The following is a 20,015-nucleotide window of genomic DNA, read 5'->3' as shown; positions in this document are numbered from 1 at the left end:
GCTCTCGTAGGATCCCCCTGCTCTTCCTATCTACGTCATTTGCACCAATGTGTACAATGACATCCGTTTCTTTATCTTCCCCTTTTAAGATGCCTCCTATCCGCTCGGAGACATCCATTACCCCAGCACCAGGTCGGCAGACTACCATCCTGGAGTCCCGTTCGCACCCACAGAATCGCCTGTCCGTGCCTCTAACCGACGCATCCCCCACCACTATTGCTCTCCTAACCCCTCTCTTTCCTTTCCGGGCCACAGAGCCTGACTCTGTGCCAGTGACCTGGTCACTGTGGCTTACCCCTGGAGAGTCATCCTCCTCCACACTATCCAAAACAATATACTTGTTTTGGAGTGGGACAACCACAGGTGAACCCTCCACTAATTGCTCACTCCCCTCCCCTCTCACACCTGTCGCCGAGCCCTTTCTATTATGAGAGACAGCCACTGGAGTACTCTCTGGTACGTTACCCTTCTGACCTTTACTCCTCCTAACTGTGACCCACGTGTCTTCCTCCCGATGCCCCGGTGTAACTAGTTGCCTATATCTCATGTCAATTATTCTCTCATTCTCCCTGACTAGACCAAGGTCAGCAATCTGCAGCTCCAGTTCCGTGACGCGGTCCCTCAGGAGCTGCAGTTCCACGCACCTGGCGCAAATGTGGTCCTCCGGGAGGCTAGATGTTTCCAGGAACTCCCACATCGGAAGCACCGAACTGGCCAATCATTCATAGTTACCCTTATCCTATATAGGTTTGGATAAAAATAACTTACCCTGCCTCGCCCTTTCCCCCGAAGCCCTTTCTGCCAAAGCCCTGACAGCTTTCACTCAGCTTCCCACTCACTCCACAGCCCGCTCCCGACGCTGCTCGCTGTATAGAGTGACTTTTATACTAAAAAACACAATCTCCCAGAATCCCCTGCAGCCTACTCCCACTTCCTCAGAGTTTAAACCCTTGAAAAAAGCCCGCGAAAAAACAGATTAAATAAATAAATCACTGCACTTTACTCACCCTCCGTACTCCTGCTGAGAATCTCTCCCTCTGTCCTGCACCACTTTGAACAAATAGGATGAAAGAATATAATATCAAGGGTAAGACGCTTGGCAGTGTGGAAGATCATAGAAGAATCATAGAATCATAGAAACCCTACAGTACAGAAAGAGGCCATTCAGCCTATCAAGTCTGCACCGACCACAATCCCACCCAGGCCCTACCCCCATATCCCTACATATTTACCCACTAATCCTTCTAACCTACGCATCTCAGGACACTAAGGGCAATTTTTCAGCATGGCCAATCAACCTAACCCACACATCTTTGGACTGTGGGAGGAAACCGGAGCACCCGGAGGAAACCCACGCAGACACGAGGAGAATGTGCAAACTCCACACAGACAGTGACCCAAGCCGGGAATCGAACCCAGGTCCCTGGAGCTGTGAAGCACCAGTGCTAACCACTGTGCTACCGTACCGACTCAGAAGGATCTTGGAGTCCGGGTTCATAGGACGCTCAAAGCAGCGTCGCAGGTAGAGGCTGTGGTTAAGAAGGCGTATGGAATACTGGCCTTCATCAATAGAGGAATTGAGTTTAGAAATCGGGAGATAATGCTGCAGCTGTATAGGACCCTGGTCAGACCCCACCTAGAGTACTGTGCCCAGTTCTGGTCGCCTCATTACAGAAAGGATATGGAAGCCATAGAAAGGGTGCAGAGGAGATTACAAGGATGTCGCCTGGATTAGGTGGCATGCCTTATGAGGATAACTTGAGAGAGCTAGGTCATTTCTCCTTGGAGAGGCGAAGGATGAGAGGTGACCTGATAGAGATGTGTAAGATGTTGAGAGGTATTGATAGAGTGGATTCTCAGAGGCTTTTACCGAGGGCTGAAATGGTTGCCACAAGAGGTCACAGGTTTAGGGTGCTGGGGAGTAGGTACAGAGGAGATGTTAGGGGTAAGTTTTTCACTCAGAGGGTGGTGGGTGTGTGAAATTGGCTGCCAGTAATGGTGGTGGAGGCGGATTCGATAGGGTCTTTTAAGAGACCTTTGGATAAGTTCATGGAAGTTAGTAAGATAGAGGGTTATAGGTAAGCCTAGTAGGTAGGGACATGTTCAGTGCAACTTGTGGGCCGAAGGGCCTGTTTGTGCTGTAGCGTTTCTATGTTCAAAGTATTCATCAAGGATCTCACCCACTTCCTTTAGTTCCACGAATAATTTCCCTCCTTTGTCCTTGAGTGAACCAACTCTTTCTCTCGCTACCCTCTTGTTAATAATATATGTATAAAATGCCTTGGGCTTCTCCTTAATCCTGCCTGCCAAGGACATTTCATGACCCTTTTTGCCCTCCTAACTCCCTGTTTGAGCTGTTTTCTACTTTCCTGTATTCTTCAAGTGCTTCATCTGTTTTTAGTTGTCTGGACCTCATGTCATAGAATCCCTACAGTGCAGAAGGAGGCCATTCGGCCCATCGAGTCTGCACCGACCACAATCCCACCCAGGCCCTACCCCCACATATTTTACCCGCTAATCCCTCTAACCTACGCACCTCAGGACTCTATGGGGCAATTTTTAACCTGGCCAATCAACCTAACCTGCACATCTTTGGACTGTGGGAGGAAACCGGAGCACCCGGAGGAAACCCACGCAGACACGGGGAGAATGTGCAAACTCCACACAGACAGTGACCCGAGCCGGGAATCGAACCCAGGACCCTGGAGCTGTGAAGCAGCAGTGCTAACCACTGTGCTACCGTGCCGCCCGATGTATACATCCTTTTTCTTTTTGACTAGACTTGCAATTTCCCTGGTCATCCACGGTTCTTGAATCCTGCCTTTCCTGTCCTTCCTTTTTGCAAGCACATGCCTGTCCTGCTCTCCGATCAACAGCTCCTTAAAAGACTCCCACATGCCAAATGTGGATTTACCGTCAAAAAGCCTCTCCCAAACAACACCCTCCAAAGCCTGCCTAATCCAGCTTTAACTATCCTTCCCCCAATTTAGCACCTTAACCCTAGGACAACACTTGTCCTGTTCCATGAGTATCCGAAAAGTTATGGAATTGTGGTCACAGTTCGCCACATGTTTTCCCCACTGCAACTGCAGATGGGCTGATAAGCGGCAAATAAGGTTCATGCCACACAAGGTGAGGTGAGAGTGACTGCCTTTGACATCAAGGCTGAATTTGATCGAGTGTGGCATCAAGGAACCCTAGCAAAACTGGAGTTAATGGGAATCAGGGGAGAAACTCTCCATTGGTTGAGGTCATCACCGGCTCCAACACACCCCTCCCTGATGAGCTCAATGCATTCTACGCCTGTTTTGAGCAAGAGGTCAGTGAGAGCATGCCCTCCACCCTGGAAGCCCTGGATGAACTTGTATCTGGGGTCACCATCGCAGATGTTAGGAAGTTCTCAAAGGTCAACCCACGGAAAGCGACTGGCCCAGATGGGGTACCCGGATGAGCACTCAGATCCTGTGCGGACCAGCTGGCGGGGGTATTCGCAGACATCTTCAACTCTCTTTACAACAATCTGAGGTCCCTATCTGCTTTAAGAAGATGACCATCATCCCAGTACCAAAGAAAAGCCAAGCAGTGTGACTATTGTCCGGTGACTCTGACAGTCATCATTATGAAGTACTTCAAAAGGTCAGTCATGACACAAATGAATTCCAGCCTCCCAGACTACCTGGGTCCACTACAGTTTGCCTACTACCACAACAGGTCCACAGCAGACGCCTTCTCACTGGCCCTGCACTCAACCCTGGAACACCTAGATAACAAAGACACCTGTGACAGATTCCTATTTATTATCTACAGCTCAGCCTTCAACACCATTGTTCCTATGAGACTCATCTCCAAACTCCGTGGCCTGGGCCTCAGCTCCGCCCTCTGCGACTGGATCCTGAACTTCCTAACTCACAGACCACAATCAATAAGGATAGGCAACAACACCTTCTCCATGATCATCCTCAACACCGGTTCCCCACAAGACTGTGTTCTCAGGCCCCTACTATACTCCTTATACACCTATGACTGTGCGGCCAAATTCCCCTCCAACTCGATTTCAAGTTTGCTGTCGACACCACCGTAGTGGGTCGGATCTCAAACAATGACGAGACAGAATACAGGAATGAGATAGAGAATCTGGTGAACTGGTGCGACGACAATAATCTCTCCCTCAATGTCAACAAAACAAAGGAGATTGTCATCGACTTCAGCAAGCAGTAGTGGAGAACTTGCCCCTGTCTACATCAACAGGGATGAAGTACGAATGGTCGAAAGCTTCAAATTTTTAGGTGTCCAGATCACCAAAAACCTGTCCTGGTCCCCCCATGCCAACTCTATAGTCAGGAAAGCCCACCAATACATCTACTTTCTCAGAAGACTAAGGAAATTTGGCATGTCAGTTACGGCTCTCACCAACTTTTACAGAGGCACCACAGAAAGCATTCTTTCTGGTTGTATCACAGTTTGGTATGGGCTCCTGCTCTGCCCAAGACCGCAAGGAACTACAAAAGGTCATGAATGTAGCCCAATCCATCATGCAAACCAGCCTCCCATCCATTGACTCTGTCTACACTTCCCGCTGCCTCGGCAAAGCAGCCAGCATAATTAAGGACCCCACGCACCCCGAACATTCTCTCTTCCACCTTCTTCCTTCTGGAAAAAGATACAAAAGTCTGAAGTCACGTACCAACTGACTCAAGAACAGCTTCTTCCCTGCTGCTGTTAGACTTTTGAATGGACCTACCTTGCATTAAGTTGATCTTTCTCTACACGATATGCTTTGTCTGTATAGTGTACTAATACATGTGACAATAATAAATCAGATCAAATCAAATCATACCGAACACAAATGAATATAGTTGTTGTGGGAGGTCACTCAAATCATCTCCAGGACATCACTGCAGGAGTTCCTCAGGGAAGTGTCTTAATCCCAGCCATCTTCAGCTGCTTCATGAATGAACTGAATGTATTATCTCCAAATTTGCAGATGATACAAGGTTGGGTGGGAGGGTGAGCTGTGAGGAGGATGTAGAGATGCTTCAGTGTGATTTGGACAGGCTGAGTGTGTGGACATCTGCATGGCAGATGCAGTATAATGTGGATAAATGTGAGGTTATCCACTTTGGTAGCAATAATAGGAAGGCAGATTATTACTTGAATGGGTGTAAATTGAAAGAGGTGGATACTCAACGAGACCTTGGAGTCCTCGTGCATCAGTCGCTGAAAGTAAGCGCGCAGGTACAGCAGGCAGTAAAGAAGGCAAATGGTATGTTGGTCTTCATAGTGAGAGGATTTGAGTATAGGGATTGGGATGTTTTGCTGCATTGTACTGGGTGTTAGTGAGGCCACACCTGGAGTATTGTGTGCAGTTTTAGTGTCCTTATCTGAGGAAGGACATTCTTGCTATAGAGGGAGTGCAGCGAAGGTTTACCAGGATGATTCCTGGGATGGCAGGTCTGTCATGTGAGGAGAGACTAAATTGATTAGGATTATATTCACTGGGGTTTAAAAGAGTGAGACGGGATCTCATAGAAACTTATAAAATTCTCATAGGGTTAGACAGGATAGATTCTGAAAGAATGTTCCTAATTACAATTACAAGGGGACACAGGTTCAAGGTGAGAGGAAGAAAGTTTAAAGGAGATGTGCAGGGGAAGTTTTTCACACAGAGAATGGTGGATGCTGGGAATGCCCTGCCAGAGGAGGTGGTGGAAGCAGGCATGTTAGCAACATTTAAGAGGTATCTGGATAGGTACATGAATAAGGAGGAAATAGAGGGGAACGGACCAAGGAAGGGCATAAGGTTTTTTCTTTAGTTTAGTTAGGGCATCATGACAGCCACACTGCCTTAGAAGAGGAATTCCTGGAGCCAATACCCGATGGTTTTCTTGACCAATATGTGGAGGAACCAACTAAAGAGCAGGCCGTCTGAGCCTGGGTACTGAGTAATGAGAAGGGAGTCATTGCCAATCTAGCTGTACGAGACCCCTTGGGGATGAGCGACCATAACATGTTAGAATTTTTTGTCAAGATGGAGAGCGAAGTAGTTGATTCATGGACTATTCAGAGGGTGCTGAATCTTAATAAAGGAAACTATGAGGATATGAGGTGTGAGTTGACCTGGATAGATTGGGGAGAGTTACTTAAAGGGATGACAGTGGATAGGCAATGGCAAACATTCAAGGAACACATGGGGGAACTGCAGCAACTGTTTATTCCTGTCTGGCACAAAAGCAAAATGGATAAGAGGGCCAATCCATGGCTTACAAAGGAAATTAGAGAGAGGATCCGATCCAAGGAAGAAGTATACAGATTGGCCAAGAAAAATAATAGGTCTGAGGATTGGGAGCAGTTTAGAATTCAGCGAAGAAGGAACATGGGATTGATTAAGAAGGGGAAAATACAGTATGAAAGGAACATAAAGACTGACACTAAGAGTCTCTATCGATACGTGAAGAGAAAGAGGTTGGTGAAGACAAATGTAGGTCCCCTACAGACAGAAATGGGGGAATGTATAATAGGGGACAAAGAAATGGCCGAAACAACTGAATACATACTTTGGTTCTGTCTTCACAAAAGAGGACACAAATCAGATGCCAGAGATGTTGGAGAATGCAAGATTTAGTGAGAGGGAAGAACTGAGGGAGATCAATATTAGTAGAGAAATGGTGCTGGGAAGGTTGATGGGATTGAAGGCGGATAAATTCCCAGGGCCTGATAATCTACATCCCAGGGTACTTAAGGAAGTGGCTCTAGAAATAGTGGATGCATTGGTGGTCATCTTCCAGGATTCTACAGACACTGGAACAGTCCCTGCAGATTGGAGGGTAGCAAATGTCACTCCAATATTCAAAAAGGGAGGTAGAGAGAAACAGGGAATTATAGACCAGTAAGCTTAACATTGGTAATGGGGAAAATTCTCGAATCCATTTTCAAGGATTTTATAGCACAGCATTTAGAAAGCAGTAGCAGGATCAGACAGAGTCAGCATGGATTTATGAAGGGGAAATCATGCTTGACAAATCTGTTGAAATTCTTTGAAGGTGTAACTGGTAGAGTTGACAAGGGGGAGCCAGTCGATGTGGTATATTTGGACTTTCAGAAAGTGTTTGACAAAGTCCCGCATAAGAGATTATCGTGCAAGATTAAAGCGTATGGGATTGGGGGAATAGTATTGAGATGGATATAAAACTGGTTGGCAGAGAGGAAACAAAGAGTAGGAATTAATGGGTGCTTTTCAAATTGGCAGGCAGTAACTAGTGGGGTGCCACAGGGATCAGTGCTGGGACCCCAGCTATTCACAATATATATTAATGATTTGGATGAGGGAACAAAATGTAACATCTCAAAGTTTGCAGATGATACCAAGTTGAGTGGGAGGGTGAACTGTGACGAGGATTCAGAGATCAGGATTGAGAGATGGGCGGCACGGTAGCACAGTGGTTAGTACTGCTGCTTTACAGCTCCAGGGACCTGGGTTTGATTCCCGGCTTGGGTCACTGTCTGTGTGGAGTTTGCACATTCCCCTCGTGTCTGCGTGGGTTTCCTCCGGGTGCTCCGGTTTCCTCCCACAGTCCAAAAATGTGCGGGTTAGGTCGATTGGCCATGCTAAAATTGCCCCTTAGTGTCCTGAGATGTGTAGGTTAGAGGGGTTAGCGGGTAAATATGTAGGGATATGGGGGTAGGGCCTGGGTGGGATTGTGGTTGGTGCAGACCCGATGGGCCAAATGGCCTCTTTCTGCACTGTAGGGTTTCTATGATTCTATGATCCTTCAGAATGATCTGGACAGGTTGGGTGAGTGGGCTAATCAATGGCAGATGCAGTATAATTTGGATAAATGTGAAGTTATTCACTTTGGAAGCAAAAACAAGAACGTAGATTACTACCTGAATGGCTGTAATTTGGGAGAGGGGAGTGTGCAGCGGGACCTGGGTGTCCTTGTGCACCAGTCGCTGAAGGTAAGCATGCAGGTGCAGCAGGCGGTAAAGAAGGCAAATGGCATGTTGGCCTTCATTGTGAGAGGTTTTGAGTACAGGAGCAGGGATGTGTTGCAATTATGCAGAACCTTGGTGAGGCCACACCTAGAGCATTGCGTGCAGTTTTGGTCTCCTTTTCTGAGGAAGGATGTTCGTGCTCTCGAGGGAGTGCAGCGAAGGTTTACCAGGCTGATTCCGAGGATGGCGGGACTGATGTATGAGAAGAGATTGACTAGGTTAGGATTGTTTTCACTGGAGTTCAGACGAATGAGGGGGGATCTCACAGAGACTTATAAAATTCTAATAGGACTAGAAGGGGTAGATGCAGGGAGGATGTTCCCGATGGTGGGGGAGTCCAGAACAAGGGGTCACAGTCTGAGGATTCACTTAGGATGCAGATGAGGAGACATTTCTTCACCCAAAGAGTGGTGAGCCTATGGAATTCATTACCACAGGAAATAGTTGATGCCAAAACATTGAATGTATTCAAGAGGCGGCTGGATATAGCACCTGGATGAGGAAGCGGAGGGATGGGTTGGTAAGTTTGCCAACGACACGAAGGTTGGTGGGGTTGTGGATAGTCTGGAGGGATGTCAGAAGTTACAGAGGGACATAAATAGGATGCAAGACTGGGCGGAGAAGTGGCAGATGGACTTCAACCCAGATAAATGCGTTGTGGTCCATTTTGGTAGGTCAAATGGAATGAAGGAGTACAATATAAAGGGAAAGACTCTTAGTACTGTAGAGGATCAGAAGGACCTTGGGGTCCGGGTCCATAGGACTCTGAAATCGGCCCCGCAGGTGGAGGAGGTGGTTAAGAAGGCGTATGGTGTGCTGGCCTTCATCAAATGAGGGTTAAGTTTAGGAGTCCGGGGATAATGATGCAGCTATATAAGACCCTCGTCAGACCCCACTTGGAGTACTGTGCTCAGTTCTGGTTGCCTCACTATAGGAAGGATGTGGAAAAGATTGAAAGGGTGCAGAGGAGATTTACAAGGATGTTGCCTGGATTGAGTGGCATGGCTTATGAGGATAGGCTGAGGGAGCTCGGTCTTTTCTCCTTGGAGAGACGAAGGATGAGAGGAGACCTAATAGAGGTATATAAGATGTTGAGAGGCATAGATCGGGTGGACTCTCAGAGGCTTTTTCCCAGGGTGGAAATGTCTGCTACAAGGGACACAGGTTTAAGGTGCTGGGGGGTAGGTACAGGGGAAATGTTAGGGGTAAACTTTTCACACAGAGGGTGGTGGGTGAGTGGAATCGGCTGCCGTCAGTGGTGGTGGAGGCAAACTCAATAGGGTCTTTTAAGAGACTCCTGGATGAGTACATGGAGCTTAATAGGATGGAGGGTTATAGGTAGGTCTAGAAGGTAGGGGTGTGTTCGGCACAACTTGTGGGGCCGAAGGGCCTGTTTGTGCTGTAGTTTTTCTATGCTCTATGTTATAGGGAGAAACCAGGAGTAGGGTATTGAGTTGGATGATCAGCCATGATCAAAATGAATGGCAGAGCAGGCTTGAAGGGCCCTATGGCCTACTCCTGCTTCTAGTTTCTATATTTCTATGTAACTTCCTTCTATCATAAGGTCAGAAGTGGGGATGTTCGTTGATAACTGTCGAATAGAATGGCAGAGTCATACAGTGGAGCAGAGACCCTTCAGCAATGTTCAGTATCATTCACAATTGCTCAGATACTGAAGCAGTCCATATCCAAATATAGCAACACCTGGACAAAATCCAGGCTTGGGCTGATAAGTGGCAGCACACAAGTACCAGGCAATGACCATCTCCAACAAGAGACAATCTAACCATTGTCCTTGATATTCCATGGTGATATCATGATTGAACCCCCAACATCAACATAACATTTATCAGAATCTTAGTGGGATTAGCAATATAAATACCATGGTTACAAGAGCAGATCAGATGTTACAAATTCTGCCATGTTTAACTCACCTCCAGCTCATGTTTAACTCAGCTCCAACAACACTCAAAAGCTGCAACACTATCTAGGACAAAGCAGCTCCACTTTATTGGTACCCAAGGCACAAGCATTCAATCCACCACTGACGTATAGTAGCAGCAGTACGTACTATGTCCAAAGTGTACTCACCAAAGCTCCTTAAACAGCACCATCCAAACCCATGGCCACTACCAGCAAGAAGGACAAGGTAAGCAGATACCTGGGAATACCACCACCTGGAGATTCCCCTCCAAGTCACTCACCATCAAAGAACAAAGAACAAAGAACAGGACAGCACAGGAAACAGGCCCTTCGGCCCTCCAAGGTTGTGCCGCTCATTGGTCCAACTAGACCATCCGTTTGTATCCATCCATTCCCAGACTGCTCATGTGACTATCCAGGTAAGTCTTAAACGATGTCAGCGTGCCTGCCTCCACCACCCTACTTGGCAGCGCATTCCAGGCCCCCACCACTCTCTGTGTAATTTCATCCTGACTTGAAATTATATCTCCATTCTTTCACTGTTGCTGGGTCAAAGTCCTGGAACCCTCTTCCTAACAGCATTCTGGGTGTACGTACTCCACAGGGACTGCAGTGGTTCAGAAGGCAACTCACCATCTTTTTTAGGGCAATTAGGGATGGACAATAACTGCAGACCTAGCAGGCATCCCTTGAATTAATAGGGAGTTGGTCGCACAGTGGGATTGTCACTGGATTAGTAATCCAGCAACCCAGGGAGGTGCTCCAGGAACCCTTGTTTGAATCCTCCCAGATGGTGAAATTTGACTTCAATAAAAATTTGCAATTAAAAGTCTAACAATGACCATGAAACCATTGTCAATTGTTGTAAAGACCCATCTCATTCATTAATGGAGGAATTCATTAAGGAGCAGCGCTCCGAAAGCTCGTGATACCAAATAAACCTGTTGGACTTAAACCTGGTGTTGTGAGACTCCTACTGTGCCCACCCCAGTCCAATGCTGGCATTTCCACATCATTCATTAATGCCCTTTAGTTTTTTTTAAATTTATTTATGAGTGTCACAAATAACCTGACATTAACACTGCAATGAAGTTACTATGGAAGTCCCCGAGTCGCCACACTTCAGCGCCTGTTCGGGTACACTGAGGGAGAATTTAGCATGGCCAATGCACCTAACCAGCACATGTTTTGGATTGTGGGAGGAAACCAGAGCACCCGGAGGAAACCCATGCAGACACAGGGAGAATGTGCAGACTCTGCACATACAGTGACCCAAGCTGGGAATCGAACCTGGGTCCCTGGCGCTGTGAGGCAGCAGTGCTAATCACTGTGCCACTGTGCCAAAGGCAATGTGCTGTCCTCACGTGGTCTGACCTACATTACCCTGGGAAATAGCTTCAGTTAATAGGTATGGATGGGTAATAAATGCTGTCCGAGTAAGCAATGCCTGTGGTGTACAAAAAGAGTCAGTTGCTAATTGCTGTTGCACTGTATTGTGGGATATGTGTAATATTGAAAAGTGAGAGTTTTCAATGTTACTTTGCAGGGGCCTATCCAACCCCCCACTCTTTTCCTACCTTTGGGATGTCTTCATTTTCCAAATCGACTCCACACTCTCTGAGCCCAGATCATCCCTTAGAACTGTACATATTTCCTCCCTTATCAGGAGAGCTACCCCACCACGATTTCCCTCCCGCCCGTTCTTCTTAAAAGTCAAATAACCATGAATATTGATTTCCCAACTTTGATCTACTTGTAACGATGTTTCAATAATGGCTATCAGATCAGACCCATTTAACTCTATCTGTGCCATCAGTTAATTTATCTAATTTTTTATGCTGTGTGCATTAAGATACAGAACTCTTATTGTGTTTTTCTGCCACTTTTCCTCACACTAAGCCCATCTCTCGGGACAGTAGAGCCACTGTTTGTTTTTTAACATTTATTCTTATATCTTGAATATTGCTTTCACTTTTTCTGCCTTTGGTTTCTAACCCAGTTTCCATCTCCTCCAACGCACTGCTCAGGTACCATACCCCTGCCATACTAGTTTAAAGCCTCCTCAACAGCACCAGGAAACACCCCTGCGAGTTTATAGGTCCCAGTTCTGTTGGGATGTAACCCATCCAGTTTGTAGAGATCCCACCCTCCCTAGAACCTGTACCAAAATCTCAAGAATCTGAAATACATCCCCCTACACAACTCCTTTAGCCTCATATTCATCCTACCTATCCTCCTATTTCTGCTCTCGCTAGTGCGTGGCACCAGGAATAATCCTGAGATTACCATAGAACCATAGAAAATTACAGCTCAGAAACGGGCCTTTTGGCCCTTCTTGTCTGTGCCGAACCATTTTATACCTAGTCCCACTGACCTGCACTTGGACCATATCCCTCCACACCCCTCTCATCCATGAACCCGTCCAAGTTTTTCTTAAATGTTAAAAGTGACCCCGCATTTACCACTTTATCTGGCAGCTCATTCCACACTCCCACCACTCTCTGCGTGAAGAAGCCCCCCCTAATATTCCCTTTAAACTTTTCCCCCTTCACCCTTAACCCATGCCCTCTGGTTTTTTTCTCCCCTAGCCTCAGCGGAAAAAGCCTCTTTAGAGGTCCTGCTTCTTAATCCCTAACCGCCTGTACTCAGCTTTTGGGACGTCATCCTTTTTTTTACCTATGTCATTGGTACTAATGTGTACAATGACCACTGTCTCTTTGCTCTCTCCCTCCAAAATGTTCTGCAGCTGCTCTGTAACAAACTGGACCCAAGAACCAGGGAGGCAACATACTATCCTGGAATCACTTTTGTGACCACAGGAACGCTAACCTAATCCCCTTACATTTCAATCCCTTATCACTATAGACCTACCCCCTTTTTTCTTTGCCGACACAGTTGAGCCACTCATAATATCATGTATTTGGCTTCCACTGCATTCCCCAGAGAAGTTACTACCCCAACTATGTCCAAAGCAGCATATCCATTTGAGAGGGGTATGGCCCCCGGGGACTCCCACACTACCTCTAATCTGCCTGGCAGGCACCCATTCCCTTTCTGCCTGTGCAGACTTAGCCTGGGGTGTGACTACCTCTCTAAACATGCTATCCACAAAAATCTCAGTCTCATGAATGTTCCAGAGTGATCCCAACCTCCTCCAGCGCCAATATACAGATTTCCATCAGCTGCAGCTGGAGACACTTCCTACACACATGTTCATCCTGGGGGACACTGGAATTGTCCCTCATTTCCCACATAGCATAGGATTGCGCTTATGGCTGACCCCATAAAACCATGATGTGGAGATGCCGGCATTGGACTGGGGTGAACACAATAAGAGACATAAAACCAGTCAGGTCATTTGGGGAAAGCAATGCTCCCTGCTAGATTGGAAATTAGGTTGTAGGTATAATGTATTTTGGCTTTAATTGCAAGAGGATTCAAGTTCAAGAATAAGGAAATCTTTCACCAATTGCTTTGGTGAATCCATACGTGGAGACTGTTTGCAGTTTCAATTTCCATACATAAAGAGGGAATGTAACAAATGTTCAGCAAATCAGCTCCACGGATGAGAACTCCGAGGAGTGATTGTGTAGGATAGAATCATAGAAGAATCATATAATCCCTGCAGTACAGAAGGAGGCCATTCTGCCCACTGAGCCTGCACTGACAACAATCCTACCTCGCCGCAACCCCACGTATTTACCCTGTTAAGAAAAATAGGGTGGTAATAGCCGGAGATTTAAATTTTCCCAACATTGACTGGGACAGCCATAGTATTAGAGGGTTGGATGGAGAGAAATTTGTTGAGTGTATTCAGGAGGAATTTCTCATTCAGTATGTGGATGGCCCGACTAGAGAGGGGGCAAAACTTGACCTCCTCTTGGGAAATAAGGAAAGGCAGGTGACAGACGTGTTAGTGAGGGATCACTGTTAGACCAGTGACCATAATTTAAGATAGCTATGGAGAATGATAGGTCTGTCCCAAAAGTTAAAATTCTGACTTGGGACAAGGCCAATTTTGATGGTATCAGGCAGGAACTTTCAAAAGTTAATTGGGGGAGTCTGTGGGAAGGCAAAGGGACGTCTGGTAAGTGGCATGCTTTCAAAAATGTGTTTAACCAGGGTTCAGGGTAAACACATTCCTCTTAGAGTGAAGGGCAAGGCTGGCAGAAGTCGGGAACCTTGGATGACTCGGAATATTGAGGCCCTGGTCAAGAAGAAGAAAGAGGCACGTGACGTGCATAGGCAGCTGGGATCAAGTGAATCTCTTGAAGAGTATAGGGGGTGTAGGAGTAGAGTTAAGAGAGAAATCAGGAAGGCAAAAAAGGGACACGAAATTGTTTTGGCAGATAAGACAAAGGAGAATCCAAAGAGCTTCTACAAATACATAAAGGGCAAAAGAGTAACAAGGGAGAGAGTAGGGCCTCTTAAGGATCAACAAGGTCATCTATGTGCGGATCCACAAGAGATGGGTGAGATCCTAAGTGAATATTTCTCATCAGTATTTACTGTTGAGAAAAGCATGGATGTTAGGGAACTTGGGGAAATAAATAGTGATGTCTTGAGGAGTGTACATATTACAGAGAAGGAGGTGCTGGAAGTCTTAAAGCGCATCAAGGTAGATAAATCTGCGGGACCTGATGACGTATATCCCAGGACGTTGTGGGAGGCTAGGGAGGAAATTGCGGGTCCCCTAGCCGAGATATTTGTATCATCGATAGTCACAGGTGAGGTGCCTGAAGATTGGAGAGTGGCAAATGTTGTGCTTTTGTTTAAAAAGGGCTGCAGGGAAAAGCCTGGGAACTACAGGCCAGTGAGCCTCACATCTGTGGTGGGTAAATTTTTGGAAGGTATTTTGAGAGACAGGATCTACAGGCATTTAGAGATGCAAGGACAGATTAGGGACAGTCAGTGTGGCTTTGTGAGTGGAAAATCATGTCTCACAAATTTAATTGAGTTTTTTGAAGGGGTAACCAAGAAGGCAGATGAGGGCAGTGCAGTTGATGTTGTCTACATGGACTTTAGCAAGACCTTTGACAAGGTACCGCATGGTAGGTTGTTGCATAAAGTTAAATCTGACGGGATCCAGGGTGAGGTATCTAAATGGATCACAAAATTGGCTTCTTGACAGAAGCCAGAGGGTGGTTGCAGAGAGTTGTTTTTCAAACTGGAGGCCTGTGACCAGTGGTGTGCCTCAGGGATCAGTGCTGAGCCCACTGTTATTTGTCATTTATATTAATGATTTGGATGAGAATATAGGGGGCATGGTCAGTAAGTTTGCAGAAGACACCAAGATTGATGGCATAGTGGACAGTGAAGAAAGTTATCTCCAATTGCAACAGGATCTTGATCAATTGGGCCAGTGGGCTGACGAATGGCAGATGGAGTTTAATTTAGACAAATGCGAGGTGATGCATTTTGGTAGATTGAACCAGGGCAGGACTTACTCAGTTAATGGTAGGGCATTGGGGAGAGTTACAGAACAAAGAGATCTAGGGGTACATGTTCATAGCTCCTTGAAAGTGGAGTCACAGGTGGACAGAGTGGTGAGGAAGGCATTCGGCATGCTTGGTTTCGTCGGTCAGAACATTGAATACAGGAATTGGGACGTCTTGTTAAAGTTGTACAAGACATTGGTAAGGCCACACTTGGAATACTGTGTGCAATTCTGGTCACCTTATTATAGAAAGGATTTTATTAAACTAGAAAGAGTGCAGAAAAGATTTACTAGGATGCTACCCGGACTTGATGGTTTGAGTTATAAGGGGAGGCTGAATAGACTGGGACTTTTTTCTCTGGAGCATAGAGGCTGAGGGGTGATCTTATAGAGGTCTACAAAATAATGAGGGGCATAGACAAGGTAGTCAATATCTTTTCCCAAAGGTAGGGGAGTCTAAAACTATCCGACAGGAAGCAAAGAGTCGGAATAAATGGGTGTTTTTCCGGTTGGAGGAAGGTAACTAGTGGCGTGCCGCAGGGATCGGTACTCGGGCCGCAACTATTTACCATTTATATAGATGATCTGGAGGAGGGGACGGAGTGTAGGGTAACGAAGTTTGCAGACGACACAAAGATAAGTGGAAAAGTGAATCGTGTGGAGGACGGAGAAGATCTGCAGAGAGATTTGGACAGGCTGAGTGAGTGGGCGAGGATATGGCAAATGGAGTATAACGTTGATAAATGCGAGGTTATACACTTTGGAGGAAATAATAACAAATGGGATTACTATCTCAATGGAAACAAATTAAAACATGCTACCGTGCAAAGGGACCTGGGGGTCCTTGTGCATGAGACGCAAAAGCCCAGTCTGCAGGTACAACAGGTGATCAAGAAGGCAAATGGGATGTTGGCCTATATCGCGAGGGGGATAGAATATAAAAGCAGGGATGTCTTGATGCACCTGTACAGGGCATTGGTGAGGCCGCAGTTGGAATACTGTGTGCAGTATTGGTCCCCTTATATGAGGAAGGATATATTGGCATTGGAGGGAGTGCAGAGAAGGTTCACCAGGTTGATACCGGAGATGAGGGGTTTGGATTATGAGGAGAGGCTGAGGAGATTGGGTTTGTACTCATTGGAGTTTAGAAGGATGAGGGGGGATCTTATGGAGACTTATAAGATAATGCGGGGGCTGGATAGAGTGGAGGTGGAGAGATTCTTTCCACTTAGTAAGGAAGTTAAAACTAGAGGACACAGCCTCAAAATAAAGGGGGGTCGGTTTAAGACAGAGTTGAGGAGGAACTTCTTCTCCCAGAGGGTGGTGAATCTCTGGAATTCTCTGCCCACTGAGGTGGTGGAGGCTACCTCGCTGAATATGTTTAAAGCGCGGATGGATGGATTCCTGATCGGTAAGGGAATTAAGGGTTATGGGGATCAGGCGGGTAAGTGGTACTGATCCACGTCAGATCAGCCATGATCTTATTGAATGGCGGGGCAGGCTCGAGGGGCTAGATGGCCTACTCCTGCTCCTATTTCTTATGTTCTTATTATGTAGAGGGCATAGGTTTAAGGTGAGAGGGGAGAGATACAAACGTGTCCAGAGGGGCAATTTTTTCACACAGAGTGTGGTGAGTGTCTGGAACAAGCTGCCAGAGGTAGTAGTAGAGGCGGGTACAATTTTATCTTTTAAAAAGCATTTAGATAGTTACAAGGGTAAGATGGGTATAGAGGGATATGGGCCAAATGCAGGCAATTGGGATTAGCTTAGGGGTTTTAAAAAAAAAGGGCGGCATGGACAAGTTGGGCCGAAGGGCCTGTTTCCATGCTGTAAACCTCTATGACTCTAAGCCTCCTGTGTAAGGGGCAACTTGGTATGGTCAATCAACCTAACCTGCACATCTTTGAATGCGTTTATACTCTCTGGTGTTTAAAGATCTTACTGAAACATATAAGATTCTGAGAGGGCTTGAAAGACTAGATGCTGAGAGACTGTTTCTCCATATTGAAGAGTTCCAGGATAAGAGGTCAGTCATTTCAGACTGAAATGAAGAGAGATTTCTTCACTCAAGATTGTGAACCTTCGGATTTGTCCTTCAGGTGTTTCGTTGTTGAGTGTATGCCAAGCTGAGATAGATTCTTGGGTACTAAAGAGTTATTAGGTATATGGGGAATGGTGGGAAGGTGGAATTGAGGCAAAAATTAGACATGATTTCATTAAATGGTGGAGCAGGTTTGAGGGGGCAAATGAGCTGCTCCTATTTCTTATGTTTATATATTTAACTGTGTTCTTCAAATAACTGTTATATGTTTTAAAATTACATTTATTGATGAACTTTTTCCTAGTTTGAACAGATACAGTAGGATTGTGAATGAAAGATCTTTCTGTGCTGAATAGTCTATAATTTGATGAGTTTCACATAAAAATGCTGAGGGAGATTTACCAAGCACAGCGGAAGGAATTTACTCCAACCAAGTAATTTCTATCGACGCTTCCTTCAGATGTAGCTCAATGATTGGTGATCCTTTCAAAGATACAGGATCACAAAGATGCTTTCCTGCAATTTGTTCAACACAATTTAAAGGGCACTCTCTTAAATTACTGCCAGGAAGCATCAGAAAGCTTTTCTAATTTATTGACAGAGAATATTTTTATTATTTATGTGGGACATGGGTGTCACTGGACGGCCAGCGTTTATTGTCCATCCCTAGTTGCCTGAGGACAGTTGAGAGTCAACCACATTGCTGTGGCTCTGGAGTCACATATAGGCCAGACCGAGTAAGAATAGTAGATTTCCTTCCCTAAAGGACATTAGTGAACCAGATGGGTTTTTCCGACAATCGACAACGGTTTCATGGTCATCAGTAGATTCTTAATTCCAGATATTTTTTATTGAATTCAAATTCCACCATCTGCCATGGCAGGATTCGAACCCGGGTCCCAGAACATTAACTGAGTTTCTGGATTAATAGTCTCGTGATAATACCACTAGGCCATCGCCTTCTCTATGATTGTTTCAAAAAGGTAAGAACCATTGTATGGATCACACACGTAAATCTTCGTTCAACATTTTCTCACGATTGTGGCTCCACCTCTCTCTGATCTCTGCTGTGACTTTATGTGAGAGTGGCAGTGACTTACTCAGAAACCTCTGCCTTGCTAAGATCAGGAACTAATTCTGTAATGAAATCATTCAGCCAAAGTACCAAGCCTGGTGCAGCCTGCTGCACAAGACCCAGATGCCTTTTCACAGAATTATTAATGATGCATTTACAAAAATGTAAACATTTGTGCTTCTTGTCTGTAGTGTCCATGTTCCTGTTTCCAATCTGATTCCATCAGAATCATATGAAGACTACGCTAATAGGTGTTCTTCAGTGGTGACAGCGATTGTCAATGGGGATGAAGGTAATCAAAGCAATGAACAAACCAATTCAAAACCGATCACATCATGTTGAATTGTTTAAAGAACATTGTGTAATATTCCACAAAGACCAATGAAACATGAAAAGATATTGAGGGCTGGTGACAGGGTGGACGTGGAAAGGATGATTCCTCTTGTGGGAGATAGAAATAGGAATCATGTTTAAAAATAAGACCATTTAAGACGGAGATGAGGAGAATATTTTCTCTCTGAGGGTAGTGAATCATTTGAACTCTCTTCCTTCAAAGGCAGTAGAGGCATAGTTTTTAAATGTTTTTAACTAGGGCTCAATTCTTGATAAACAAGGTGGTGAAAGGTTATTTACGTAGGCTGGGATGTGGAATTGACATTCAGGCAAATGTGAGGTAATGCATTTTGGAAGGTCTAATACAGATGGGAAATATACAGTAAATGGCAGAATCCTTAAGAGTATTGATAGACAGAGGGATCTGGGTGTACAGGTACACAGGTCACTGAAAGTGGCAACGCAGGTGGAGAAGGATAGTGTCACGGCTGTAGAGAAGGTGGACGCCGTGGAGGGATTGACTACGGAGTCTCTGTGGGTGGAGGTTAGGAACAGGAAGGGGTCGGTAACGTTGCTGGGTGTTTTCTATAGGCCGCCCAATAGTAACAGAGATGTTGAGGAGCAGATGGGGAAACAGATCCTGGAGAGATGTAGGAATAACAGAGTTGTCGTGATGGGAGATTTTAATTTCCCAAACATAGATTGGAATATCCCTAGGGCTAGGGGTTTGGATGGAGAGGAGTTTGTTAGGTGTGTCCAGGAGAGTTTCCTGACACAGTATGTGGATAAGCCTACTAGAGGAGAGGCTGTACTTGATCTGGTGCTGGCTAATGAACCTGGACAGGTGGAGGATCTCTCGGTGGGTGAGCATCTTGGGGATAGCGATCATAATTCTATCTCCTTCACGATAGCATTGGAAAGAGATAGGATCAGGCAGGCTAGGAAAGTGTTTCTCTGGAGTAAAGGGAAATACAGTGTCATCAGGGAGGAAATTAGACGGGTAAATTGGAAGGAGGCATTCTTGGGAAAAGTACCGAAGGAAAGTGGAGGATTTTCAAGGAATGTTTGTCTGGAGCTCTGCATGACAACGTTCCGATGAGACAGGGGGGTGTTGGTAGGGTACGGGAACCGTGGTGCACGAAGGTTGTGATGAACCTGGTGAATAAGAAAAGAGAGGCGTACAGAAGGTTCAGAGAGCTAGGAGGTGTTAAGGA

The 20,015-nt window shown here is 45.8% G+C and overlaps 1 protein-coding gene across 1 annotated transcript in view; it reads left to right on the top strand.

Annotated features, from left to right (window-relative positions):
- Positions 1-20,015, top strand: part of LOC144506217 (ubiquitin-associated and SH3 domain-containing protein A-like) — a 218,525-nt gene that overhangs the window by 166,972 nt on the left and 31,538 nt on the right. The window contains exon 12 of the mRNA XM_078232078.1: positions 18,660-18,760. Coding sequence (XP_078088204.1) covers positions 18,660-18,760 — 101 coding nt within the window. The remainder of the gene's footprint in view (positions 1-18,659; positions 18,761-20,015) is intronic.

The sequence above is a fragment of the Mustelus asterias genome, chromosome 17 (assembly GCF_964213995.1).
Source record: "Mustelus asterias chromosome 17, sMusAst1.hap1.1, whole genome shotgun sequence".
In the NCBI taxonomy this organism is placed as follows: Eukaryota; Metazoa; Chordata; class Chondrichthyes; order Carcharhiniformes; family Triakidae; genus Mustelus; species Mustelus asterias.
The sequence above is the reverse complement of the archived record's forward strand: the minus strand, read 5'-3'. Positions and strand labels throughout refer to the sequence as shown.